The sequence below is a fragment of the Actinia tenebrosa genome, unplaced genomic scaffold (assembly GCF_029948245.1).
Source record: "Actinia tenebrosa isolate PJP-AT-01 unplaced genomic scaffold, QUT_ActTen_1.0 PGA_scaffold0__85_contigs__length_37466705, whole genome shotgun sequence".
Taxonomy (NCBI): domain Eukaryota; kingdom Metazoa; phylum Cnidaria; class Anthozoa; order Actiniaria; family Actiniidae; genus Actinia; species Actinia tenebrosa.
This window is the reverse complement of record NW_028292569.1, coordinates 15,995,608-16,022,116: the sequence shown is the minus strand read 5'-3', so window position 1 is coordinate 16,022,116 and position 26,509 is coordinate 15,995,608. Positions and strand designations below refer to the sequence as shown.

General features: G+C 37.1%; 5 protein-coding genes across 7 annotated transcripts; 2 read left to right on the top strand and 3 right to left on the bottom strand.

Annotated features, from left to right (window-relative positions):
- Positions 1-54: 54 nt before the first annotated feature.
- Positions 55-7,350, bottom strand: LOC116286387 (mitochondrial tRNA methylthiotransferase CDK5RAP1). The gene is made up of 16 exons (XM_031692897.2): positions 7,053-7,350; positions 6,436-6,539; positions 6,001-6,035; positions 5,577-5,677; positions 4,898-4,969; positions 4,718-4,774; positions 3,910-3,991; positions 3,513-3,633; positions 2,869-3,039; positions 2,723-2,782; positions 2,370-2,467; positions 2,190-2,245; positions 1,846-1,976; positions 620-769; positions 265-405; positions 55-164 (listed from the first exon to the last, which is right to left on the bottom strand). The coding sequence occupies exons 1-16, from the start codon at positions 7,348-7,350 to the stop codon at positions 72-74; spliced, it is 1,770 nt and encodes a 589-aa protein (XP_031548757.2). The 3' UTR covers positions 55-71.
- Positions 7,351-8,238: 888 nt separating this feature from the next.
- On the top strand, positions 8,239-14,974 carry LOC116286384 (phospholipid scramblase 1). Its single transcript, XM_031692894.2, has 7 exons — positions 8,239-8,588; positions 10,018-10,086; positions 10,508-10,709; positions 11,144-11,285; positions 12,167-12,296; positions 12,637-12,695; positions 13,315-14,974. The coding sequence occupies exons 1-7, from the start codon at positions 8,336-8,338 to the stop codon at positions 13,339-13,341; spliced, it is 882 nt and encodes a 293-aa protein (XP_031548754.1). The 5' UTR covers positions 8,239-8,335; the 3' UTR covers positions 13,342-14,974.
- Positions 13,821-17,918, bottom strand: LOC116286383 (uncharacterized). The gene has a single exon (XM_031692893.2). It carries the CDS (start codon positions 17,706-17,708, stop codon positions 15,819-15,821), a length of 1,890 nt encoding a protein of 629 aa, XP_031548753.2. The 5' UTR covers positions 17,709-17,918; the 3' UTR covers positions 13,821-15,818.
- Positions 17,919-18,629: 711 nt separating this feature from the next.
- LOC116286389 (uncharacterized) lies at positions 18,630-21,346 on the bottom strand. Its single transcript, XM_031692900.2, has one exon. The coding sequence runs from the start codon at positions 21,344-21,346 to the stop codon at positions 19,559-19,561; it is 1,788 nt and encodes a 595-aa protein (XP_031548760.2). The 3' UTR covers positions 18,630-19,558.
- A 777-nt stretch (positions 21,347-22,123) lies between these two features.
- Positions 22,124-26,306, top strand: LOC116286390 (uncharacterized). Of its 3 annotated transcripts, XM_031692902.2 has the most exons (5): positions 22,124-22,278; positions 22,545-22,632; positions 23,970-24,065; positions 24,467-24,703; positions 25,143-26,306. In XM_031692902.2, the coding sequence occupies exons 3-5, from the start codon at positions 24,006-24,008 to the stop codon at positions 25,710-25,712; spliced, it is 867 nt and encodes a 288-aa protein (XP_031548762.2). In that variant the 5' UTR covers positions 22,124-22,278; positions 22,545-22,632; positions 23,970-24,005; the 3' UTR covers positions 25,713-26,306. The 3 variants fall into 3 exon arrangements, with proteins under 3 accessions (XP_031548762.2, XP_031548761.2, XP_031548763.2); XM_031692901.2 differs by lacking the exon at positions 22,545-22,632; XM_031692903.2 differs by lacking the exons at positions 22,124-22,278; positions 22,545-22,632 and adding an exon at positions 23,512-23,667.
- The last annotated feature ends 203 nt before the right edge of the window (positions 26,307-26,509 follow it).

The window sequence follows — 26,509 nt, the reverse complement described above, 5'->3', positions numbered from 1 at the left end:
CATTTTTTAATTATAAACAAAAATCTATTTAGTGAATAATTCAATAAAAGCACATTAAGGAATTATAAATTTTATTTTGGCTGTTTTAATTTCTGGTTGAATCGTTGGAGTGTAGTTCTACAAACTGGTTTTGCTTGAAGAGTTAGTGCTGATGCTGTTAAGACCTAAAAAAGCAAAAATCAGCAAAACTGTTAAAAAAAGCAAAGAAAACTTTTAAGACTTAAAGAATTAAATGTTTCAAAGCAAGAAAAGCACAGCTTTTACCTCAACTTCTATGTAATCTCCAGGTCTTATTTCAACCTCCGGGGCAAGTGTTTCCTCACATGTAACCATGATAATGGGGAAAATAACTTTTGTGTTGCCATCATTACGTCCAACAAAGTGTTGCTGACTTTTCTTACTTGTCTAGTTACAATGAAAGAAAATTGTAAAGGTTAGAAACTTGCATTGGTAGTGTGAAAAGTGTGCGCACTGACAAGTTTGTGCGCATAAAATACAAGAAAGCAACAAGAAAGCAAGAGGGTAGAAGGGAAGTAGGGTGGGTTAGAAGGATTAGAAAAAAGAGGAAGCAAGCAAGGAAAAGAGGAACAGGATAGGAGAAAAAAGGCTTGAGGCTTACCCCTTCCACAAGGACTAGCTGTCTAGTACCAATGTGTCTAATATTCTGCTCCTTGGCTATTGAGTAAAATGTGTCAATCAATTCTTGTAGTCTTCGAGACTTCACTTCTTGAGGTACGTTGTCTTGAAGCCGATGATACGCACGCGTTTTCTGAAACACAGTTTTGCAATAAGTCATAGCAATAAGTCATAGAGCACTCTAAGTATATGTGTCCCATTTAATTATCATTGTAGAAAAATTATCAATTGAAATAATGGCCCATGTTTGGTTTCTACTAGTGATAAATACTGGCAAAAACCTTTTTTTAAACTAAAGTGTTTAACTGTTGGTGGATGGTCAGACAAGAAGCAAATTGTTTTTGCAAATCCAAGATCCAATATGTTTTCCAATTTATGAAAAAAATTGATATTGATTTTTTTTGCAACATTTTAACATAAAACTACTATTTATGAACATTAAATTAAAATTCATAGGATAGAAGCTGCAAATTCGGTGTAAAAAACTTGTTTCGATCCACCATCCAGTTAACTGAAGTCCAGTCCAGTCCATCCATGTGCGGTTCCGGATTTTCCAAAATAAAAAAAAACTCTTGAAATTCAGAATTTAGACGCATAAATCAAATTCTAGAGGTTGGGCATGTTTTTACTATACATTAAGATTGTCTATACCCTTTCAAAATCTGAATGTTCAATGAAAAATGTTTTGTGATTTATGACTCAGTCCCTCTTGTCCAGTCTGGTCAACTGACCTCCAGTCCAATCCCTCAAGTACTAGAACTTTGAAATGGGTGCGGTCGTATTTGATGGGGGTTTCAAACTACTGCACATGGTACAAATAGGAAACCCTGGTTAGTTGATGAGCTCATAAATAATTAATGAGTATAAGATACAAAAATCAAAAGTGTCGCAAAAATTTCATGTACTAAGGTAGCCAACTTATAAATAGGTGTGGTATTTTTGGAATTCGAAAATGGGACTATTCACTATATAAGAAAATGAATGTTTATAAAACATGTGCAGATGCAAGGACCACCCTTAAATGTGGGGGATAAGATTGGGAAATATGAGAGAAGTATAGGAAAAAGTGGGGACTATGCTTGGAAAATATAAGAGATTAATATGGGAAAGGTGAAAAGTGGGGGGGGGGGGGAGGGAGGGGTGAGTATAGTTTTAATCCCAGCCCCCCGTCTCAGCAGTCCCTAAGATGACCAGCAATGTTTTGAATACCTCTCTCATGCTATAGGCAAAAAGATATGCCATATCGTATCTCACAGTTCTCAGTAAGGACAAACTTTCTTGGTGTTGAGATTCAGTTTCACCACAAAATCCTGCTATGAAATCGCTGGATAAAGACACACCTTTCATGGAAGATACAGAAGAAAAAGGGATCATGTATAATAGAATAGACACATGCACTACACAGTAGGTGTGGGGAGCTACCTTACTTAGTTTACTTATTTATTATCCTGCACTGTTTGGGACATGTTAGGACTTATAATTAGTAGCCCCTTAATCCTTCCCCCACTGGTATCATTCCCAGGTTCCATCTTCAATACATATAAAATATTTACCAGGTATTGTGTTTCTGATGTTATCAACTAGCTCTAGATAGGCCTCTCGAGTGTACCTTCAACAGCAACAGCAACAGCAAACAAAAAAAAAAAAAAACCATTTTTAATTTAGTGCAATCAGACTGTACGACTTAGAGAATCAAGGGTTTTTTTAACATAAGTGTTTTAGGATGTTCATACCCCCTTCTCATAGATTCCAAGACCTCTGTGCTGCCACTCTGAGCAGGAAGATGGATTTGATTGCACACATTGGGGCATTCTTTGATCAACTCTAGAAGCTACAAGAACAATAATATCAATATGTTCAAGTAAACCTCTGGCTGTCTTAGATGTGACATACCAGAGATGTGTCTGCATAAAGATATAAAAAGTCTTTGTGCTGATAACTGTAGAGTAGTCGAGATGCAATATACACACTCCTAAATTCATTTCTCTACAGCTTTCAGCTTGTTCATATTCCAGTAAAGAGACACACATGCATATTTTTATTGTTTTATTTAAAGGACTGTAAATCCTTATCACCACATCTGTACCTTGTCAGGGAAATCCTTGGGATGAGGAGAAGTGAATCTTATTCGAAGCTCAGGGGAAATCTGTAAGAATCAATAAAGAAATAAGTCTTAATTTCAAGCACATATTTTTTCTACTCATTCAATTCCACTCAACTTATATTTCTTACTTGTGAAACTCTATCAACAAGGTCTGTGAATGTTGTGCCACTTTTCACGTTCTTATATATAGTTGTAAAACCCTTGCTTCTTTGATAAGTACTAGTGTCACTGCTGTAATCACCTGAGGCATCTCTGTAGCTGTTTACATTCTGCCCTAGTAAAGTCACCTCTTTTACTCCCTAACAAAGACAAAAAAAAATTTAATGATGTAAAAATCTAAGAGGGCTTTTTCATATCTCAGTGTTGCTGGGCATAGAACAACAACTGAGAATGTGTAGTTCCAGAAATTATCCATACCCACCCCACAGAGGAATTTGGAATTTCCGAAGAGTGGGGGGGTCAGAGAAAAAACAAAAGTTACGGATTTGTATGGAAGAAAATTGGAATTTACGGGGGGTAGGGGGTGTCTTTAAAAAAGTCCTCTGTGAGGGAGGTATGCATAATTTTTGGAACTACACAATAGAATTTCAATTGAACAAAGTCCCAAAATAAAACAAATTAAAATTAGAATCAGGGATGTGGGAGCATGTGAGGGTAGCACTGGGGATAGAATACCTAAAAGCACAGTACACATGGCTAGTTCATGTCTGAGAGAATAACTATATTACATGGCATTACTGAAAATACAAATGTTTTCTGCTAGGAGTATTACCTGATCTATCAAGTGTTTTACTTCATCGACAATAGAAGCAATAGGTCTACTTCTCTCTCTACCACGTGTGAATGGCACAATGCAGTATGTGCACATGTTGTTGCAGCCACGCATTATGGATCTGTCAATTCAAATTATGAGAACAAATTTATATAAGAGCAATAACTCTATCAATAACTGGCTTTCAAACACTAAATACGCCAAAACCTCCCATGGTGTAGCTGTTGCATGCAACATTGCTGGCAGTCTAGGTTTTGAGGAATGTCAGTACATGGCAACTTTTTCTACAATAGAACTAATGAACTTAAAGGAATTATATTACCAATACATAAGGTGCAACACTGCAGAAAAGAGTTCAAACATGTATAGCAATGACAATGTCTACTTTAAAACTTACACAAAGGCTGAATGAGAGTCCTTGTTCAGTCTAACTGGAGTTACATCGGCATATGTCTCATCAAGAGAAAGCATTACATTGACTACATGAAAAGACAACAACATAAAGCAATGAAATATAACAAAAATAATAATTTTTTACCCATTATTAAAAATAACTGCTTTAAATATTGTTTTCTATTTGTTGATTTTGCATACTTTAAGGCTAATGTATGCTTTATTAAAGCATATACTTATGAAAGCAGGGAGAATGCATGCCTTCATGTCAATGATCCCTCATATCGAAAAAAATAACTGAAATTCCATATTGGTGTTTCATCAAAAGAAATTTTAAAAACTTGTTTGCAGTATTCTGGAGCACTTGGAAATTTGAATGGGGTGGGGGGGGGGGTACTCCCCTATATTCACTATATGGGTACGTGCCGCCAAACAGGGTATGGTTTGCAGCGGCTCTACTCTGGAACAGGATATGTAAAATCACGATTGCTCTGGAACAGGGTATCTATTTTCGCACTACCAGAAAAGTTTATGGTTATCAGCGATCTTGCTCTGGAACAGGGTATGAATTTCAGCGATTTTACTCTGGAACAGGGTCAGGGTTCAGAGGGCTCAGCGGCACATCCCTACCCTAAACGGGCAAGAAAACCCCCCCAGGGAAATTTGCAGAACAGATTAGAAGTATTGAGAGGCATTACATCGACCCCTCCTCTATCACTTCTGTTGTGTTCTAGATCCCAACTTGCTTTATAATTGCACACATACTATTCTATATGTGTATGGTTTCTAATATTTGGGCATATTCTAGGTACCTGCAGCTTGTCCAGTTTGTGCTTCAGCCAGCAATCTTGGTAAGTCCCTGTAAGAATCTGAGATAATAACAAAGAACTGAACAAGGTATTCTGGTATATTTAAGATAATTTGCAATACATATATAAAATGAAATCAGGATGTAATACATACTCATATTACTGAGTGTCATTACACCATACCTGGGCCAGCAACGATGTCAACTAGTTTATCTTCATCTAAGAGCCTTGTCTTTAATCTCTCAGCCATACATCCTGATAAACCAGATATAAATAGTGAGAAAAGATGATATTGAAATGCTGTAAATTTATGTTAATGTTGGGGACAATGATTAAATGATTTAATATTAATAATAAAGCTGATGATATTAATGGTGATAGTGGTGACAATAATGTAAGATGGTGACAAAAAGATATAACTAGCTAAAAACTAGTGTGAGCTGCGTCGGTGTTTCTAATGAAACAGTAATGATGAAAAGGTAAATTATACACCGTGAAAAGATGAAAAAAGATGGTGACAGGGATACTGATCAGCTGATGGTGATGATGTTGGTGCATTTGAAAATTTTGGTGATCAAATAATGTAACATGATGATGATGATGATGCTGATGAGGATGATTATGATGATATTGATGATGATACTGATGATGAATGCTGCTGCTGCTGCTGCTGCTGATAAGGGCTATGAATGAAACCTGCTGTACTTAAAACTGCTAACTTAAAACATGGGCATGAGACATTAATGACTACATATCAAATACGCCACATGAAATGACTTTCAATGAAAAAAATTATTATTATTATTATTATTATTATTATTATTGTTATTATCATTTTTCTATTATATCAAATTCCTCTTACCTAAAATTCCAATCTTTAGTTGAGGAAGGTGTTTTTGTCTTTTGAGTTTCGTGTGTTTGAGGTGCTTTAATCTATTCCATATTTTGTTTTCTGCATTTTCTCTGCATTGACATGAGTAGAAAAGATAATTTGACCATATTTGTACATTGCCATATTACCATATTGCTATTATCATGGGTTTGTTACACTGGGACAGCAGTGGGACCACAGAGCTATTGGGGCTGAGGGGCTATAGCCACACCACTAATTTTGCCACCATTTCTGATTTATTTGCTTCTTTTCTATTTGATAGTGTAATTCGGTATTTGGAAGCGATTTCTCAAATATTAGCTCCCCCCCCTCCAAAAAAAAAAAAAAAAAAGAAATCAAAAACTTGCTCTGCAGTCCCTGATATAACAAAATTATAGCTCCAATGAACTCTCACCTGATAGAACAAGTCATTAGTAAAATCACATCTGCCTATTGAGAAATGAGGGAATACAACACAACATATAAATAGAATAATGTACTAATATATTATGTCTATCTGACATAGGCAGTGTTATGCTCAGAGACTCCGGAGCTAGAGGCTTTTGAGTAGACTGCTTGATGCCAGATCAAACTGGTATTCAGGAGTTTGTTTTTGAGGAGGGAGGAAAACTGGAGAAGTTTAGTGTAGAACTTTAGAGAGACAACAAACAATGGTTCCCAAGCAACTCTACTCGTATATGACACATATTTCAGAACCCAGGTTGCATTGATGAGCTCACCACTACCCAACCCATTTATCACTTCATTCTTTTTTCAAACCATCCTTGCAACCATCCAGCTTTTCTTGTTTTTTATTAATCTATTATAAGTTTAACACAAACAAGTTTACCTGGCTAATGTCTGTTGCTTTTCTAAATCCTTTTTCAAGTAAAAATGCCAAAGCAATCTCTGTATCATTCACATTCATCTGACAGCCATATGTCTCAAAATAAACTGGGAGTTGCAAATAAAAATTAATAAGAGTGCAAAGATGTACATTTTGATACAATCTTAACAATCTTACGATGTTTCCTTCTCATTTCCCTCTTTGGATTTCCCTGCATCCCATTCTACCATCCACCCATTCATTCATTTTTCTATTTTATTTTTTTTATTATCTCCTCTCTTTTTTCCATTAATTCATTTTTCTTCTTTTATTTTATTCAAACTTTACACCACTCAGGTATATATTTAAATATGATAGATTATTTGTGGACTAGTTCCTATTTCATTTACCGATAGTATTAGAGTACAAACACTAAAAGTGTGCAACACTTTGCACTATTTAGTAGTAAATAGTGCTAATTAAACAATAGAAAATAATAGGATTAGCATAATTTAGCAGTATTTAGTGGTATTTATGTTACACACTTATAGTGTTTGTACTCTAACTATTTTAATAAAATTAACTCTATTTATTTATTATAATAAAATTAACTCTATCTACTATGATTTACCAACTTATACCTTTCCTTCCATATCCACGAAATTCTTCTTCCCTCAAATAAGGAATCTTCTCTCCGCTTCCTATTTTTCCATTCTGTCCAGAAGGTCGTCCAGAAAGCATAAAATCTTGCAATGTCAAGTCTGTAGAAGTTATTCTAGCAGCATTTGGTATGATTTGACCTGCAGCTTTCTTGTACTGCCTATAGTGGAAGCCTTTTAGCTTCTGAATAAGATATAAAGTCCTTTGTGACGGATATATTTGCCCGTGAAGAAAATCATTTATCGCTGCCTTGAAAACACAACTCAAAGCCGCCGCCATTTTGGATAAAAATAATAAGGGTATGTAATGGGCCTCCTGTGTTATAGATAAGCACAGGAACCCCAACAATTTTTCTGACTATCAGTAAAAACCTCGAACATTCTAAGGAATATGACATATCAAAGCTAGTTGCAATTTAAAAGTTCTATTAGCATTTTTTTCATAACATTGTATGGATGCATCTACCATAAATTGGGGCCTAGCCGGGGGAGGGGGAGGGGTCTATCAACCCCCCTCCGAGCTAGCTGCACCTCCCTCCTACACCTTACCCCTCCTTACCCCTCAAAAAAGCAGCATAGCAATGTTTGGGCCGATATTTTCATCTTACAAAATCTAACCACTTAGTCTACTCCTTCTGACTAATGCGCCGACCACACTAATCCGTTTTCGAATTAGTTGACAGAGCCTCACAGTTCTATATTTAACTTCAAAGGAATTTCGCTATAGTGCCGATACGAATGGACGCAGGAGAATGAATTGAGGGGAAAATTAATTTTGCTGTGTTTACTTTTTCTTTTAACGTAGATTTACTAAGGTCGCATTATCCAAAATTACCACTAATATACTATAAGATAACCACGCTCAAAAATATCAACAGAGACAAATGAACAAAGCTGTTTATCAGCATAGTTTATTAAAACTTCGCTCCATTTTCGCGTTTGAACTAACATTCCTCTTTTCTTCAGTTATTGAAATCCTGTCATGCTTCAAGTGCGAGTGTGTTTATAGTTGGGTGGCCTGTATGAATGGTGTTATTCAAAATAACTATGATCTGAGCGAATCACTAACGTGGAATAGAAAAGCTTAGTTCCGGTAGAGGGCTTCCAAACAATAACAACATGATATATTAGAATTGCAAATGTTTGATAACGGGTCTGTAATAAAAACGCTTTCTGCTTCATTTCCGCTCAATTTTTTTAAGGTCTATCGAATATTTCTCTTTAAACACTGAGCTATCTTTCTTAGCTGTGTCAGTTGTAGCAAAATGGCGAAAGTACACTACGAAACTAAGCAATCGTTTGCCTATCGTCAGGACTTGAGCGGTTCTGTAGAATTTTTAGAGAATATACATGGATCAAACGAAGCATTACAAAAGAACGAAGGTGAAAGCGTTCAGCTAATACAACCAGGTCAAAAGGTAGTTACTCGAGAAAGAAAATCCACTTACATTCCGATGGGGCTTGAGATCTTACAGGACGTGGAAGAGTTCGTTATTAAACAAAATTACGAATCTGAAGGTGAGGCTTCAAATCACTTCTGTAAAAAACCACTCTTAATTGATTTATGCTGGCAAGAGAATATATTGAAAATCACTTACACATTTTCACGGGCTCTGAGAAATTTGGCAGTGAGTGAAATAATTATTCCTTGAATCATACTAAAAGAACCAAAATTCGAGAATTCGATCTCCTTATTTTCATCAACAGATTTATAAAATTCTGAATGTAAATGTGAATATGAACTCATATAATATAACAGACCTCAAGCTGCGCGCTTATCCAAATTTAAGAAACTCGACGGGCCAAGATACAATAAAAGGAGCTTTATAACTGAGATTTTTCGATAAGATTTAATGGAATAACTATAGAATACACCGCCAAAGCCTTCCCCAATCCTAACCTTAAACCTAACCCCAAGATAAACGATTGCTTATTTCTACAACGAACGCGTAGGCGCGTAGGCTGCCTACTATAATACTTTTCCTCGTGGGATTTATGAACTCGATTATTCTCTTCTTTAAATATAAAACTGGCTTTTCGATTTAACAGAATTTGCAAATTTCAGTTTTGTGGCCCGTAAAGATGGGATGCGCACGCAACCTTGGAAAACGGTCTATCTTTTTTCAATTCAGTTTTAATAGTGAGCTGCCGACAGAAATTTGCGCACGGATTAAAAGCTTAGTTTAGATATTAAGCATATTTAGTCGCTTGTCTCAGTATGAATAACGAGAGGATATAAGGCTTTTTGGCATTAAAACACCTTATAGTTTATACATTTTTATAGAATTATTGTTATTATGATCTGGCTATACAGTCAATTCAAAAAATGTTGTCGTCGACCAACTCAAGCCTACGCGACTGGGCCGAAAGGAACTCTGGGTAGTAATCATTGAAGCCGAGTTGACTACATAATATTTTATCTGACTAGTTATGCCTGGTTTACAGCACGAACCGTCGTAGGCGAGCGGGAAGTGTTGAAGGAGATGTTTTTTTAATGCCTTCATATTTTCGGAATTGTGAACTGAATCATAACTACTTTGTTTTTCTTCCCCTAAACCCGAAGACATGCATTCTATGGATTTTTTCTAGCCGTTATTATCTTATTACTAGCGGGAACAATCAATTCAGAACGAATATTTAACCGCTTCAGTGATTTTTACCCATATTCCTTTCGGTCCAGTCGCGTAGGCTTGAGCCGGTCGACGACAACGTTTTTTTTAATTGACTGTATACTGATTATGCTCGGAGCTGGTAATGCAGGTAGGATACGTACTTGTTACGTGACTTTGGCCTTGATTGATTATCCATGTGTGAAAAACGTACTTGATATACGGCCCGGTGTATTGACAAGATCGGACTTACTTGTATGATTCTTAAAACAAAAGATTTCAGGCTCAACAGTAAGAGGTGCTGTTAACTTCTCGTTGTTTTGTTTTTTAACTTTTAGCATGGTGGAACACGAGCAACTTTTCAGTGGAAAATGGCCGAGGTATAGAAATACTCGAGGTTAGGCAAGGTAAGAAATTATAAAAAATACTATTAGAATCTTGCCAACAAAAAATTATATTGCTGTAAATTTGTGAGTTAGCACTAGAAATAGCATAGCTGCGCATCATAAAAGGAATGGCTGAACTAAATGCAGCACATAGAGATGTGTGTACCCAGTACGTACTTGAGACTGGCTTAGAGACACAGCGCGAGCTTTAAGCAGTTTGAATCAGCTAAGATTGGTTTGAAAGGAGAGGAAGAGCTGGATAAAACCAGAGAACGGGCAAACTGGACCAGTTCAGCATGCATATGGCCACTGGGAATACAAACCCAGCGCCGAAGAGTTGGGAAGCAAGCATTTTAATCTCCTAAATATAATACCTTCTTGAACGCGCGCTCTTAACCACAAGAAAAACTCAGACTGCTGATTTTTTCCAATCTGTTTATAGAAAAGGCTGAGAATGGCTGCATTCAGGCATTACTTGGGAACAAACGCCAATACTACATGAAAGTCTACGTCAACGAGAATAACTGGATTATGGAGATCGATCATCCATGGTCGTTCAGTTCGCCTATATTTTGCCCTTGGAAATCCCCATCAATGATTGTGCGAATGCCGACAGGAGAGGTCCTGGGGCAAGTGAGGAATGCGTGAGTATAGATGTGTATGTAATTCTAGCGCATGCGCCGTACCAGTATATCCACTGTTCATGCAGACAATCTCGTTCGCAGGCTCTGGAGATGAATTGAGTTTGCAATTTCGTATCCAGAGTCCTAATTTCTTACTGCGCATGCTCGACGAAATTATTTTGGAGACTCGTTTTTGAGCATGCCCAGTCCAATGCAGCGGTGTGGCGATAGGAGAGGTATCCTACAATATTTACATGTAAGTGGTGATTAGAGAATCACAAAGAAAAGCCATTTCAGTTGCGATGGCATGTCGCGAATGCGTCCTAGCACTGACGCACCGTGATACGTTTACAAAAGCTAATATTTGAACCATAGCTTTTTCACAGTCATACTAAATCTTTATCCTGTTACTAGAAATTCCAAAGTACTCACTCGTTTATTTTTTCCCATTCAAGTTCAAGAGAAACGTGTGGAAGTTGTTTGCCACCCACGCAGTACTTCGAAGTATTCAACTTCGAAGGAAGAAAGACGCACACTGTCACTGGTCCCACGTGTTGTCCTTGTGAGTGCTCCAGAAATGATCCAGCTTCCTTTGAGGTCAGTTAACGTTAATTTATCTTCAATTCACTTGAAAACAGATTTCCGTGGAGTGGAAAATGTACAGAGTTGAAGCCAACCAAGTCTTGTGCCTAGCCAGCTAGGTATAACTCAGATCTGCTCAAGTTCAGTGGCTTTTGAGTCCAGTATTGTGATAAGTTTTAAGTTCTACATTCTCAAGCTAACTTATAAGAGTCCATTTTAGTGTCCCGTGACCGTCAAAATTCCACTTCTTCGAAGTCAGCGGTTAATTAACAATCTCTAAAGATATATATAATAAATTTAATTTCGTTAGAATAGGATGTAAATCGTGGCCAAAAGCCAGCGTCTGTAGTCCAAAATTGGACCCATTTTTCACAATTGTGTTTATTGTTGTCAGGCGCGCAATCCTAGTTCAGTAAAACATTTCGTATGCATCTTTGCGCAATCGCACGCGTTGATTTCGATCAGAACAAACGAACATAAAAATCAATAAAAGTCGGTCCAGTTCTTGACTAAAAAAAAGCGCCTTCGGCCTTTGCCAGTGATGTTGCAGGTCCAAAAAATATAATGCAGCGCTCGCAAACCTCAGAGGTAAACCTAACTCAGTTCATAGGATACTATCTATTCTGATCCTATAATAGTGAGCTCACAATGAACTTGACACAAAACACAACTAGAGTGATTTTCATAACTCCCGTGAAACAGATACCATTACTTAGTGTGTAATAGTGAAAAAAACAACAAGAGTACACAATGGAATTAGGGTCTACCAATTTGTATTAGGCTAGTTTGTATTTCACGGGTTTATGAAAACCACTCTAGTACTTCTTTTTCGTGCATGCAACGTAACACGCAACAACTGTTTCGCTTGCTAAATTCCTGTGCACATTTTCTTATAGTTGCTACAGGTAGATAAAGAGGATAAGCCGGCCTCACATATTGGACGGATTAACCACGAATGGCGCGGATTCCTAGGAGGGGTCTCGAGTTGCTGTGTCACAGAGGAATCTGAACGAGTGTCTATCACTTGTAAGTATAATATCATACCCCTAACTCATCTCAGTTTTTCAAACACGTACTGTTTTGCTTCCGGGGGCTATTTTGCACTCGTGATATTTTTCGAGATGCATTTCCCCGCCAATTTGGATAAAACGCCATAAGTCGGCAAGACTTAAAAAAGATTTGATGATCAGTTTTTCTATATATTTAAGAATGCGTAGGAAAAGAGGGCAAGAAAGAAAACGGTTATGAACAGACTGACTCCACAAAAGGAGTTTGTAACTGGTCACGTGATATCTACTTAGTTGAGCCACATGTCCTGAAAAAAAATTCACGCCTTAACCAGTCTTTTAATTTATATTAATTTTAGTTCCAAGAGAAAGCTCTGTTCAGGATAAAGCCCTTTTTCTTAGCTTAGGATTCCTTGCGGTAAGTATCATGGTATTGAAAAAGTTGGATTTAATTGAAAATTTTTAATCTTGGAATAGAGATATGCCAAAAACTGCTTCAATGTTGTTTATTCGCTGCAGCACCAATTAACACGTCGTACTGTTATAAATACGAGTTCTATAGTCATTTTGATTGGGCGGTATGGATTTTCCTGATGTTTTATAAAATTGGTTAAGAGTTGTAGTCATTTTGCTTTGCCTTATATCAGCAGCATTTTCGAGTATCAAGTGGTCGCATTTCTAAAGCACAAGTCGTACCTTGCAATTTTCCGTCTAGCCCGCACTCTCTCTCTCCCCACCCATCATCCAAGTTCTTTTGACCTACGAGCTTACAGTAGTCGGCAAAAGATGTTGTGGTCTCTGCCACCCATTCTTGACCGTAATTTCAAACCATCGATTTGCATATGCTTTAGTCGTTTATACACTTATTTCTTCAATGGCAAAGATAAATAAATACTCAGTTAAAGAGTGCGCGTGAGGGAATAAAGCACTGGGAAAACCGGTAAATAAATAAATAAATAAATAAACCGGTAAAAATTACCATATTAAAATGAGATTTCTTCATTTCTAATCCTATATTAAACGTTTTTTCTTTTCAGTTTTTCACATACTTCGAAGTACAGTAAATCTAAAACTTGGAGAATTTTCTACAATTCTACGACCCATCAAAATTCACTACACTTTTAAGGAACAATTTTAGGGATACTCTATTTTTATGGGGGAGGGGGGGATCTAGAAGAGGGGCATAACATCTCCACACGGCAAATCTTTAAATGAAGGGTCGCCAGAGTATTGTAACTCAATCTAAAGTTCCACCACTGAATAAGTTTGAAAGAACACTGGGGATGCACAGAATATATATTCCTCTATGGCTGTTCTCCCCACTTCTAAAAGTGAATGCTCCCATACCTAGTACAGAGGCCTTGCACCAGGTGCGATGGAAGACATGACAGGAGGCAGGAACAATATTGACTCTGGTCCAATGTTATTTACATAAGAAAGGATTTAGTTTCCCAGGAGCAAAACACTCTACTGTGCCTTCTGTCATGGCTGCCATCACATGATGGTGCAATGTTTTTATAGGAACCTATAGAAGCACACAGAATCATGACACTTTCCATTTTAATCATTCAAATTTTTATAGCTTAGAAATCGAAATTAATCAAGAATAGACATAGATGTTCATTCTCAATGCATTTTCAGCTCTGGTTTGACAGCTGACGAGGCACTGGGAATGAGACAGCCCATGGAAAAAAGTTTATAATCATTTTCAAGTGCAAATAGACCTGACCACTGTTTTACCATGTTACACTTTGTGTCATTCCTTTGATAAGATTGTTTGTGTTACTGGTAAAGAAAGAAATAATAACAAAGGAAACCAAACATGGTAAAACTGGTCTATTACTAATTATAATAATTGTTATAAATCTCATGTTCTGATTGGTTGGGAACGTGTGCTTTATGAGAGCACACAGCACACTTTCAGTTGCATTATTCCTATCTATCATAAGTTATTGTAACTTGTATTTTATAAAAGAAATAAAAAAACTTGCTTGCTGTGCTGTGTGAAGTTATAAAGCAATAACTTGGGGATTGGCAGAACACTCGAGAAGTGTTGAGAAGCACAACTGCTACATGTTATACTGCTCATTACACTTCTCTTGTGTTCTGCTAACCCAGCGTGCTTTATGACTGCACACGAGCGCATTTTCTATTTCTTCAATATGATTTTACTTATTTTTATTATTGTATTGTATATGAGTGTGTAATTAAGGAGCACCTTTGTGGTATTTTACGAATTTGATTCTCTATAAGCCTGAAGCAAGATGACGTTTTGCCCCTGTCTCTAGACCATAATCCTTTTCACAGCTGCTTTTGTTCTTTAATTATGACTATTGTTCCTGTATTCTCTAAGGAACCAAAAATTTTAATATGAAAGAATTTCAAAAACTATTATGGTATAGAGTCGGGGGTAAAACGTCATCTCGCTTCAGGCTCATTATCAATTTAGTGCACGTATGCATAATTTACTCTTATCACTATTCTATAACATGAATATTACATTAATTTTATTATACATTTGAATAAGCAGAAAGCAAAAAAAAAAACTTTGCACTTTAAAAGCTATTTTCCTAAGTCAATATATGACTCCATATTTAATTACCCTTTTGAAAATTTTATACTTCAATTATAACAATTGTAAGTTTGATGAAAAATTTTTCCACTGAATTTTTGAATAAAATTTTGGATAAAATTAGGCTTTTTTTCTTTGACATTTATAAAATTCAATGTGTGAATTTGAGTTTGATGTGTTATTCTCTCCTATGTGATGAGGGTTTTCTCCGAGTTCTCCGGTTTCCTCCCTCCGTAAAAATCAACATGTGAGTTGAGCGTTGTGTGCATAGAACATTGAATGTAGTGGTAGTGTGTATGAGTGAAAGGTGTCCCCAATAGTGCAAAAGCACTAGAATGACTATAGACACATATTTCTTTATTTTATTTCATAAATAATCTACTTGAAGAGCATAGAATTGTTCTTGAGACAGTAAAAATAATTGCTGTCAATACCTCTGTGCTGTGCTAACAAATTGCAAGCTCTAAAAATTGATCTAAAATCATCCATAAAAATCCTACCACTGAGGATAAAAAAGTTAGTCTAAAAAGAATAGAATAATCCTTTGACAATACCAAGTACCGATTATGGAATATACAGAAAAAGCTTAGTGTTTATGACTTAGATCCTTGTTCCCACATAGCATGCATAAATATATCTGAAACCCAATCTATGTGACTCTAATTACTGTCTAATAAATGAGCATGAGTGTTTAAACGTTTAATTCTAGAAATGCATAAAATGTTGGACAGAATAATCAAAGCTGATGATGCCTGGGCTGATGGCCAAATAAAATAATAGTGCAATGATTGTCTTTCAACATGGGAATGTGCTCTGACAGTATTAATCTGAGACCAGGGACGGATTCCCAGGGACGTATGTGAATCTTGCCAAACTGGAGTCCCAAGAGTTTTCACATTGGCCTGGCAACCCAACAGTGAGTCCTTGAAAGGACAAAATGATGTGTTTACATAAATACTTAAAGGGAAACTACCTTGGATAAAAACGCCCCAATTTTTGAAAGTGATAATGAACTATGTTAAAAACTTCCTGATCTCTATATATCTCTACCTTTAACATTCCTTCATAGTGCTGTGAGTGAAAAGACTTTGGTATTACCTCTTGTTTGTGAATGTAAAAGCCATGGGGAGGATTGTGTTCTGTCATGACTGACATGGCTGGTGAATTTGGAGAGCCAACAACATACTGTAGGTGACCCTTAGCCATTATAAGCCTATTAAAATCAATGTCTTTGGAGAAAGAGGCAGAACCATAACTGGGGTGTCCATCTGAAAATGAAGCAATATATTGGCCTTGTGAACTGAATATCTTTAGGTAAATGATGTTTGAAGAGCTGTCCTTATCTGCAATGTAGTATGATCCATTGTGGAAAACAGCACGGCTGACAGGGTTGTCAAGGTGTTTTCGTCCAAACATTCTTTTGCAGCTTCTGTCATCAGCATCATAGACGATAATGCACTGGACAATTTCATCATCATCATCATCACTCTCTTCATCATCCTCACTGTCATCATCATCATCTTCAGTACGAGCTGAAGTCACAATAAGACGTCCATCCTCACAAACTGAGAGGTATGTATACTTGAGACCGGTTCTTGGGATGTCTCTTTCTTGGTTCATGAAATGATTGTCTCTGTCATAAAATAACAAACGATTATTTGCACGATTGACAACAACTATGTTGTCATCAATCGAAAAACCAACATCCCAAAGATTTCCATATCTAATGTTGATCGTATTGTACTGTGATCCATTGGCTTTGTAAAGATAAACTTTGTTATTTTCTTTCCACAGCAGGGCAATATCTCCACTGTGGGGACTGACGGCAATGCTAAACGGCTCAAAAGGTAAACTGGTACTTGCAACAATTTCACTTTGCGTAAAACCAGGGCGGTCAATAGGAGTGACCCAATCAGGTTCAGACGACAAAACTGGCTCGTCACTCGAAGTATGAGAAGAATGGGTGCTTTGAATGCTTTCTTTTTCTATTTCAACAAATGACGAAGATGAGCCCCATTGTAGTTCTACTCTTTCACTATTGCTACTTTCTCCAGACACCCTCTTACTCACAACCTTTCCTAATAAATTTTCCCTTGCAGTCAAATTTTTTTCAAGCTGCAGATCAAATGTAGGAATTTCTTTGTTTGCAGCCCCTATTACTGCAGGAAACTTAGAGTACTCAGCCAGTTGTTCAACCATCACTGTCTTCAAGTCTAGAATTACAGATAAGTCATCTTTCTTTAAAATGTCCTCAACACTGTACACACAGTTTGACGCCTGTTGTAAAACAGTCTCTAGCCTCTTCTTGGCTTTGTCAAGGCTGTTTTCATGAGGCAAGCCAAATTTCTGTCTCAGAAAATCGTCAATCTCTCTGCATAATTTCTGTTCGCAGTTTTTTATCTCCCCAATCGTTTCCTTTGCATATAGAGAAACTTGTGTTTTCAGTTCCTCTGCAAGCTCTTTATTTCTGTTGATGACACTACGACGTTTCTCGATCTCGTCACGTATTTTTTCATTCCTTTGTATTTCATCCTTACAAGTAGCCACAGCCTTTAGTAACTCTCGCTTTTCGTTTACACCCGGTATGTTATCAATAAGCCTGACTATGAAAGTGTTAGTAGGAAATCCTTCGGCTCCATTCGAAGGTACTTGGGATGGTTTACGACAAACTGGACAAGAAATTTCAGTATTCTTGTTTCTGATCAACAATTCATGAATACAAATTTTACAAAAATTATGTGCACATCCAGGCAACGACTTCGGTTCTCCAAGAATCTCAAAACACAGAGGACAGGAAACTTCCTCGTCTGGTATTGTCATTTGAAAGCTTTTCTTGAAAGGATCCAAAGAATACGCCATATTTCTCGTCACCTACGCACTTGTTCAAGGAGACTCGACGGTTTCTTCGTAGACTCAAAAAAAAATTCAATAAAAAGATTGAATTACTCTTAAAATAAAATTACTAACCTCACATGTTACAGCTGAGAGGTATATTTGCCAAGACACGTTAGTTTTAAAGTAATAAGAGCTGATAAAAACAACCTTTTACCCACAAAATATACAGAACCGGATCTGATAAATTAGGGGATGGCAACGCATGACAAATAGAACGCTATAGTAACCGCTGATCGAGTTCAGTTTCTTCTGGGTGTGGTCCAGGGGACATTGATAGCCTATTAGAGGACCTAGAGAGTATGGGGTAGGGGCCGGAGCTATGATTGTTATTCCCATTATTTATTTACTATTAATCTCGTTTTTTCCCCCTAACTTCATTTTTATCTTTTTTCGCTTCTTCCTGTAAATTTTTCCCTCTTTCCCTTCTGTTCCATTTTTTCATTTCATAGATTATGTGAGATTCTCATGCTTCGTAGAGGAATGCTTGCGTTTTCCAATGAAACGTTTTACCAAGTCTGCAGGCATTCCATTAATATACGCAATGGAGAGGAGCATTAAGTCACTGACTTCGACTGTACTGGTCTTCTAAAAATAATACATAAAATCAAAACCTGAATTTTAGAAATAAGCCTTTTCATAGTTTTCAATCGATTCCAGTGCACATGCGATTTTATCCCGAATTTCTCACCTTCTTTTGAATAAACCTTCTTTTGTTCTTAATTAAACAAAAAAAGGTGAGAAATTCAGGATAAAATTGCATGCGCACTGGAATCGATTCTTAAACTATGAAAAGGCTTATAGGAGCATTTGCCCCTTTCCTCCCCTCACTATAACAGTCTTATGTACAGTCAGGAGTACATGAGGAAATGAACAATACCAAGTGAGTTGTTATTTTTATTTGTTTATTTAATTGTTTTCTGAACTAAATGTAAATGACAAAATATGTTTTTCTCCGACTTTACATCTACAGAGCAATAGCCCTGACTTCCGTGATATGCTTCACTTGTCATGCAGAAAGGTTTCAGTACAAGGCATAGTGCTAAATTAAATTAATTCTTTTCTTGTCAAGAATCACTGAACATTATACACACTGAAGCCTTTGTGTGTGACAATTAGTGAAGCATATCTCAGAAGTGGGCTATTAATAGTACTCCTATACAGCCTAACTAAATACTTCTGTATGAAATCCCTTTTGAACTCATTAACTCAATGTTTACCTTCAATAATAATATGCATAATATTCAGAATGCAAGTATCAAACTCATGAAACAGTTAATATTACAACAGTAACAAAGTGGGAACTGAGGAGGGGTTGTGGAGGACTGGGAATAAGTTTTCTTGGTCCCCTTTCTTGAAGCACATTTCTAATATTGCAATAATTTACACAGCTCCCCCCTAAAATCCATACATAAAAATTATTGACCCAACTTCTTGCACTAGCTCTCCCACCTCCCAACAAAATCTTAATAAAGACAGCTGGCCTCTAAGATGAAACTTCCATTACAATACATAGCACAATAATATATACCTATCAACTATCTTGTTATTTAAAAAACTGAGATCTATATATAATTTTGATATTTTTCTTACAAAAATATTGAGGTAATAAATGGTGTATTGTTTCATAACATTACATTTATTTTTATCTGAAGCTAATTATTTATTGGGGGAGGCCAGGAGCAAGGGGACATAGGTCACTACCAGTCTAATCTTCCTCCATTACCCTCTTCCATCTACTCCAATTAAAAATAATTTTCCTCATTTTTGAGTGTACATCCTCATTTTTGAGCATACAGACTACGCAAAACATATCCTCAAACAGGATACTTTACAATGTTACAACATTTCTTGTTATTATATATTTCAACCAAATATGTGAACTTGCCTCTGCCGCTTGCTGACTGTGCTGCAACTTGTTTTGGGAAACCCTGAGGGCAAAAAAGCTTATTGGTGTCAGTCTTTCCTCTGGTAGCAAAACAGTCTACAATTTTGAGAAAATCCTTGGACATTGAGTTGTCCCAACAACATATGATAAATCTGTCAGACGATGGATCTCTGGATAAAGAAAAGCCTGAAGTGGGGAGAGCTGTTGGTATGCTAGGGATTTTTGAAACAAATTCCCCTTGCACAGTGAAGACCTTGAGGACTATTTCATCCGAACAACAGTCAGCCACATAATATCTTCCTTTGAAAAAGATGGCACGAGAGACTGGGTTTTGGAGGTGCTTTCTTCCAAACATTCTATCTGAGATATCACTATCAGGTTGATAAACAATCAAACATTGAACTACATCTTCATCATCATCCTCATCTGACACTTTAGCCGAGGTCACAATCAACCGTCCCATTTCATCCACAGACAGATGGGTAAACTTCAGGCAGGTTCTTGGAACTTCTACTTCTCTGTTAACAAACTGGCCTCTCTCAGTGTAAAATAGCAAGCGATTGTTAGCACGATTCACCACAATGATGTCATTGTCAATGGAAAATGCCACATCCCATAGATTTCCATGCTTAATGTGAACTGTGTTATAATGATATCCTTCAGTGGTCAAAAGATAGACTTTTCTCCTTTCTCTACAAAGCAGTGCAATATCCCCACTCTGAGGTGATACGGCAACTGCAAAAGGATTAAATTCCAATGCTATATGTTGTGTTATTGTCCCTTTATACAGGTTGCTATTGGTCAATCCCATGGCCTTTAGGTGACGAATGTAAGCTGTAGCTTCGTCGTTTTCCTTCTGGGAATTCAAAGTATGGCAGTTCTGCTGTACACTTGCAGTTTCCACCTCTTTGGAATACAGTTGCTTCTTAAAGACTTTTCCTAGTCCATTTTCCATATTTATTTGACAATTACTGAACTCCATGTCAAATTTCTGAACCTCTCCGAGTTCTTCAAGAACAGATGGTGTGGGGATATTTATGTACTCTTTCAGCTGCGATGTCATGGCTTCTTTCTTTTCTAAGACTTCTATCCTATTTTCACTGTTCAAAGCCCTGTTCACTGCAACAACAGCAGTAGCAGCATCATTCAAATCGCCTTCCAATTTTATTTTCTCTTTCTCCAGTTTTTCAAGGGATGACAAGCCACAGTTCTGCTTTGAAAAGGCATCTACTTCCTTACATAATTCTTCTTCGTATTTCTTGATAGCCTCAACATATTTGTTAGCATGCGTAGAGATTTCCTTCTTCAGTCCCTCAGCAAGCTCTCTGTTTCTCGCAATCATGTTACACTTCGCCTCCATCTGAACATATATCTTCTTTTTCCTCTCTATCTCCTCTTTGCAGAGAACCAATCTCTTTTCTAGTTCCTTCTTTTCTTTTCTTCCAGGTATGTTGTCTATAAGCCTGACTAACAGAGTATTAGTAGCAAATCCTGCAGCGCCATTTGGAGGAATTCTAGACTTCGCACGACAAACTGGACAAGAAATCTCGCGACCACTTAGCATCACCAGCTCCTTAAGACAAGATTTGCAGAAGTTGTGAGCACAGTTTGGAAGCAGCTTTGGTTCTTGAAACAGCTCACAACATAAGGGACATGAGAATTCGTCGTTATCCACAGCCACGTGAATGTTCTCTTTCCTTGGTGAGTAGACCGCCATGTTGTTCTTTTTGCTCCTCGTGGTGGTCATGTCGGGAAGAAACTGGGGTCTAGAGTGCAAGGGGGGGGGGGGGGGGGGGCAGGTGAAAATTTGAAATGTCCAGAATAATTCTTAACACCTCACCTTAAATTCATGCAAAAAAACAAAAAAACAAAACAAAAAAGCAAAAAACAAAAACAAAAAACAAACAAACAAAAAAAAAAAACGATCCCTCCTAAGCAAGGCTTGTAGCTTCTTCCAAAAATTGTGCATTCCCCCCATTTTTATGATAAAAATTTGCCCATCCCCCCTTTTTCCTACCAAATTTTTCCCGATCCCCCCTCAATTTCACCTGCACCCCCTCTCTGCCATACTTTATGAACGCAGCCTAGTCTCAAAGTACCCATGGGAACAGCCCATATGGGGAATCCCTGGGCTCACACGCGAAAACTAAATTCAATTTTGCTAAAGATTTCGACCTTTGATTATAAAGATTGGATTCTGCTTTTGAAAAAAATCGATCTCTGTTGTGGCCTTGAGATGGTAAATGTGTTGCATGCTGGAAAAAAACTACAGATCAAGTTCACACGCTATCAGTACAAGTTTTTATAGAGTAATATTTCAAATTCGATTTTTCGTCGTACCTTTGAAAATATCATATAACTGTTGCATGTTTATTAAACTCTATATATTTATTAAACAGGTTTGTAAGGTCAAAAAATTTGCTGGTTATATTTTTTTGTTGATATATCATGCCACCAGCAAGGCATGACGGGTTGGCTTTGTGCTTTTCTCACACCTTGTCATCGGAAACCGTTCGTCGATCTTCATTCATTTGACAATCGAAAAAATATCAACTGACATTCGGCTTCTGGAAACGTTTATATTCGTTAAATACGAAGATTCGGGGTGACTTGACAAGGCAGAAAAACTGAATATTACATTGGGTTAAGGTAAAGTAAGCAAAAATATGTTTGAATTTGACGATAAATGAAAAACACAGGGCACGCGTCAAGTCAACAAAACCCAAACAAACTCCTAATAATTATTCATTTCTGGTCATTCTGTCACCAGAATGCTTTTGCTGTAAATTTATTTGATGTCTGAAGGTCCTTCCGTGGAAAAGTTTTCTTCTGCTTTCGATTATTTTAGAATTTATTCTATTTTCCATGGAGATCGACAAAGAATTAAATTTCACAAGAATATTTTGACACTATAGTGAATATAATACGAAGCGAGAGGCGTTTGGTTGGCTTCCGAGACTATTCCTCTTCATTTTTCTATCGAAATTCTCAAAGCATAAAAAAGTAAGTGGTTCAATACATCTAGTTTAGTTCTTTTGAGTTCAGAATTATGAATAACGAGTGAATTGTAACGACTTTGGGATGATCTATCTCGTATGATGCCATTTGCGGTTTTCCCCTACATTTGCATATCGCGCGCTTCGGCGCGGGGACTTTGTTAATCACTGATCTGCAATGCTTTGCGGACACTCTTCGATTCTAACAATATTAAATTTAAATGTTTTAAAATTCTAGGATACAAAAAGTACTTAAGAATCGTGTATAGGTTAGATAGACTACGACGTCAAATATTTCGTTGGTTTCAAAATAGCGACTGGTAATATATTCGTCTACTGAAAATGGCTAATAGAATATTCAAATTGCATCTGGTATTCATCCAACTTTATATGGCCACTTTCGGTTGCTCGCTAGTAAAAACAATCATTACCTTTATGTATTTATTTTGATTTTCGCTTCTATTTTCTTCTAGAAACTAAGGGATATTGTATAAAGACAAAAGTATTTGACTGTGTGCTAGTATCTTCTCTTTATGTTTACTCAAGAAATGTTGAAATAATATTTAACGAAACACTTGGAAAAAATAAAATACTAAAGCCCTTGTTAACATGAAATAAGTAAGAACAGTTTATAGCATTTCTGTTATTACAACTGAGTCCCCTCGATTCACCAATGATACGATATAAACACTAGGCTGATGACACAATCTGTTCAAACAGAAGTGAAGCTGAGATCCTTTATGAGAGAAAAACAACAAATGGTTCTACAATAGCCACACTTGATAATCATTTGAATGAATGATTTATCATAAGCTGAGTAGCCTAGTAACTGAATACCATTATTTTTGAAGATATATAGGACTAAGCGGAGTGTGTTACTAAGTGAATCACTGTATAACAGAACAGTCCTTTGGGTTGGAACTGATGTTGTGTTAGTCATCAGTTCCGCATTCAAAATTGAGTTTTTTCTTTCAGTTTTGTAACGATCAAGTTCGAAACTCCGCTTTAAACTATACGCTGAAACCTGTTTGAGCATATTGTAGTTAGTACTCAGACAATAATAATTTCCCTTGTTTTCTTCTATATCTAAAAAATTGACTAGTCATTTATGGAATTACACATTATCGATTAATAAGTAAAATCAATTTTTCCCTCATCATCAGCAAAAAGTAACAAGACCAACAGTTTTCCTAATAGCTTTTTTAAAAACTATTTCATATATTCCCATTACAGGACCAGAAGATCAGTTATTTTATCAACCAACATTCCCGTAGGTCGTTCGAGCAGTAAACAGTGTATTGCTAACTATCAATTGTGTTTTTGAAATTTATTTTCCAATTTCAGACAGCATGTGTTTAACCAAACTGTGAAGCCGGCAATATGGTACAAACTGTGTCCCAGCAACAACACGAACTGAACACCATGAAAAGCATCGAGAAAGTAAGTAGCAAGGACTGTGTCTCTTTACTTGATCGAACCCTGAAACAAACTCTCAACCTCTGCGCTGATCTAAGTCAAGGCATGCACCGGGCTAACTCCGGCACAGATCGAACCCTGAAACAACCTCTGGCTGATCTAAGTCAAGGCGACGGCTAACTCACTGATCAAACCCTGAAACGACCTCTGGGCTGATCTAAGTCAGGGCACGGCTAACTCACAGATCAAATTAGATGTTAGCTTGTTAGTTTTTGCGGAGGGAGGAAAACCAGAGAACCTGGAGAAAAAATCTCGAATCGAACAAAAGACACGCCATACTCAATCTAACTACGTCTATAATAAAAGCCAGCGTAAAAGCGTGTAGTTTCAGTGATTCAATCAATTTTTACTTTTTGTACTTCCAGAATGATTTCCCAGACATAATAAACCTGAATGTGGGCGGCCATTACTACGTAACAAAACGATCAACGTTAACCCAGGACAGCGAGTCAATGTTGGCCGTGATGTTTAGTGGTCGGTACAACATCGATAAGGACAGCGAAGGGAGGTACTTCATTGATCGTGATGGCGCGTATTTTGGTTATATTCTAAACTTCTTGAGAGACAATCTGGAATTGCCTCCACCTTCCGTGTCCGTCCAGGTCAGTGAGAAGCACGGCTTATTATCAATCAGGTTGCGGTATTAAGACCTATATTTAGAATACTATGGGTGGATCTGGGGATAGTAATACGTTGGCGAAACTCCCCTCTCTCATACAAACTATAACTTTCATTTAGGAAAAAATCTGCTATTAAAGGTTTCATTTAACCACATAAGAGAGTTCTGGGAACGATAATAGTGAATAGAGAATTTACGCACGCGTAATCTTTAGTATCGTCATTGATTAAGAAGAACAATATCGCGCTACAAGCTGCATCAAACCAAGCACCCATTTATCGAACCCTGAAAGAACCTCTAAAGTGAACACAGTCAGGGCATGGTAAACTCACAGATCACATTTGGTTTTCAGAGGAACGAAATCCCGCCGCAATTCGGTAAATTCTAAATATATTCTAACGGAGGCCACACTTATTTACCAGGTATACAAAGAAGCTCAGTTCTACCAGGTCCAAAGTTTGATCGAAAAACTCGAAAGAAATCCTCATGTTTTCGCAATGAAGCTCGACGAAGCTAAAAAGTCCAAACTCGGGAACTCGTTTGTAAAATGGAAAGAAGTAGTTGTGAGTACTGCGCAGCTGAAAAGCATGAAAGAGTTGACCACATCGACTCGAGTAAACCTACTTTCCAAGGACGACAGTGTTAACCTTTTTGAATGCTCCGAGTGTATTGCACAAATGAATCATAGCATCGTCGTGTCGAGCTCGTCGAAGAATTCGATACAACAGCAGCAGTCGTACGAGAAGTTAAAACAACGGTTGTCAAATTCTGATGTTTTGGTCGATATATCGAGAGAAAACATGGAGCTCTTTGTACACCTGCTCAAAGACGAACTGGAGAAGGAAGGATACTCGTGTAAGGCTTGGAAGGAGGAGATCAAATGTAAGAATGTGAGGATGTTTTATGGCATTGCTGTAGAGGAATGTGGGTTTTGTTTGAATGAGTATTACATGGCATTTGAGTGGGTTTTACCCCAACATGCAAAGACTTGATTACTATGACTATAGACAAAGTTACAAAGAAATATTGTATAGAGTATTATCATCACACACCGTTGAAAACACGGCCAATCAAAATACAGGAAAGCCGTTGTGTATTGGGGGTACGATATTCCACTGTTTCTTCCCATCAGACATGCCTACGTACTATCAATGGTGTGGGATTAATTATTTATCGTGGCATGCCATGGTCATTTTCTGAGGTACCCAACTTGGTGCATTGTGGTCTAGCCTCAGTACGAATGTATTTTGGTCATCATGCCTTATATGGTGTTGTTCAGTTGTACTCAAGCTAGACCATAATGCATCCTGTTTATGGAACTCAGAAAAGGACTGTGGAATATTCCACTTGGCATTTGTGTTTTCTTGGAAAACACACACTGCAGAAGTCTTGTTTGTGTAATAGAAAATACTAATGCTTCGCGGTACATCACACGTTATGCCACTCAACTACTATGGTATAAATCATATAGAACACCAATGAAAAAGGAAGCTATTTAAACGAAGAAAGAATAGATAAGAGTTATATTACGAAAAATTATCAAAAATATTTATGTCAAGTTTCTGTTAAGGAATAAAAAATCATCAAGAGGAAAAAATTGTATGAGAAAACGTTTTGAGCGCCAACTTTTTTCTTTTCCCCTACCCTTTTTTTTTTTACAAAATCCCCCTCCCCTCCCCTCCCCCAAATTCCTATTCTAGACCCATGCTCTACTCCTTAGCATAATCGTGAGAACCTTCGATTTTCTTTTGAATTAGCAGAGTCTGGTTGTCTGGATGAGAATGAATTC

Excerpts from the sequence above, each read along its gene's own strand:
- LOC116286390 (XM_031692901.2), top strand. The coding sequence starts at position 24,006 with ATGGTACAAACTGTGTCCCAGCAACAACACGAACTGAACACCATGAAA. Across the intron at positions 24,066-24,466 it reads CCATGAAAAGCATCGAGAAA|AATGATTTCCCAGACATAAT; the intron begins GTAAGTAGCAAG and ends TTGTACTTCCAG. Across the intron at positions 24,704-25,142 it reads CACCTTCCGTGTCCGTCCAG|GTATACAAAGAAGCTCAGTT; the intron begins GTCAGTGAGAAG and ends CTTATTTACCAG.
- LOC116286389 (XM_031692900.2), bottom strand. The coding sequence starts at position 21,346 with ATGGCGGTCTACTCACCAAGGAAAGAGAACATTCACGTGGCTGTGGAT.
- LOC116286387 (XM_031692897.2), bottom strand. The coding sequence starts at position 7,350 with ATGGCGGCGGCTTTGAGTTGTGTTTTCAAGGCAGCGATAAATGATTTT. Across the intron at positions 6,036-6,435 it reads AAGCAACAGACATTAGCCAG|GCAGATGTGATTTTACTAAT; the intron begins GTAAACTTGTTT and ends ATTTCTCAATAG. Across the intron at positions 2,246-2,369 it reads TTGGAATCTATGAGAAGGGG|GTACACTCGAGAGGCCTATC; the intron begins GTATGAACATCC and ends TTGCTGTTGAAG.
- LOC116286383 (XM_031692893.2), bottom strand. The coding sequence starts at position 17,708 with ATGGCGTATTCTTTGGATCCTTTCAAGAAAAGCTTTCAAATGACAATA.
- LOC116286384 (XM_031692894.2), top strand. The coding sequence starts at position 8,336 with ATGGCGAAAGTACACTACGAAACTAAGCAATCGTTTGCCTATCGTCAG. Across the intron at positions 11,286-12,166 it reads ATGATCCAGCTTCCTTTGAG|TTGCTACAGGTAGATAAAGA; the intron begins GTCAGTTAACGT and ends ATTTTCTTATAG. Across the intron at positions 12,297-12,636 it reads TGAACGAGTGTCTATCACTT|TTCCAAGAGAAAGCTCTGTT; the intron begins GTAAGTATAATA and ends TATTAATTTTAG.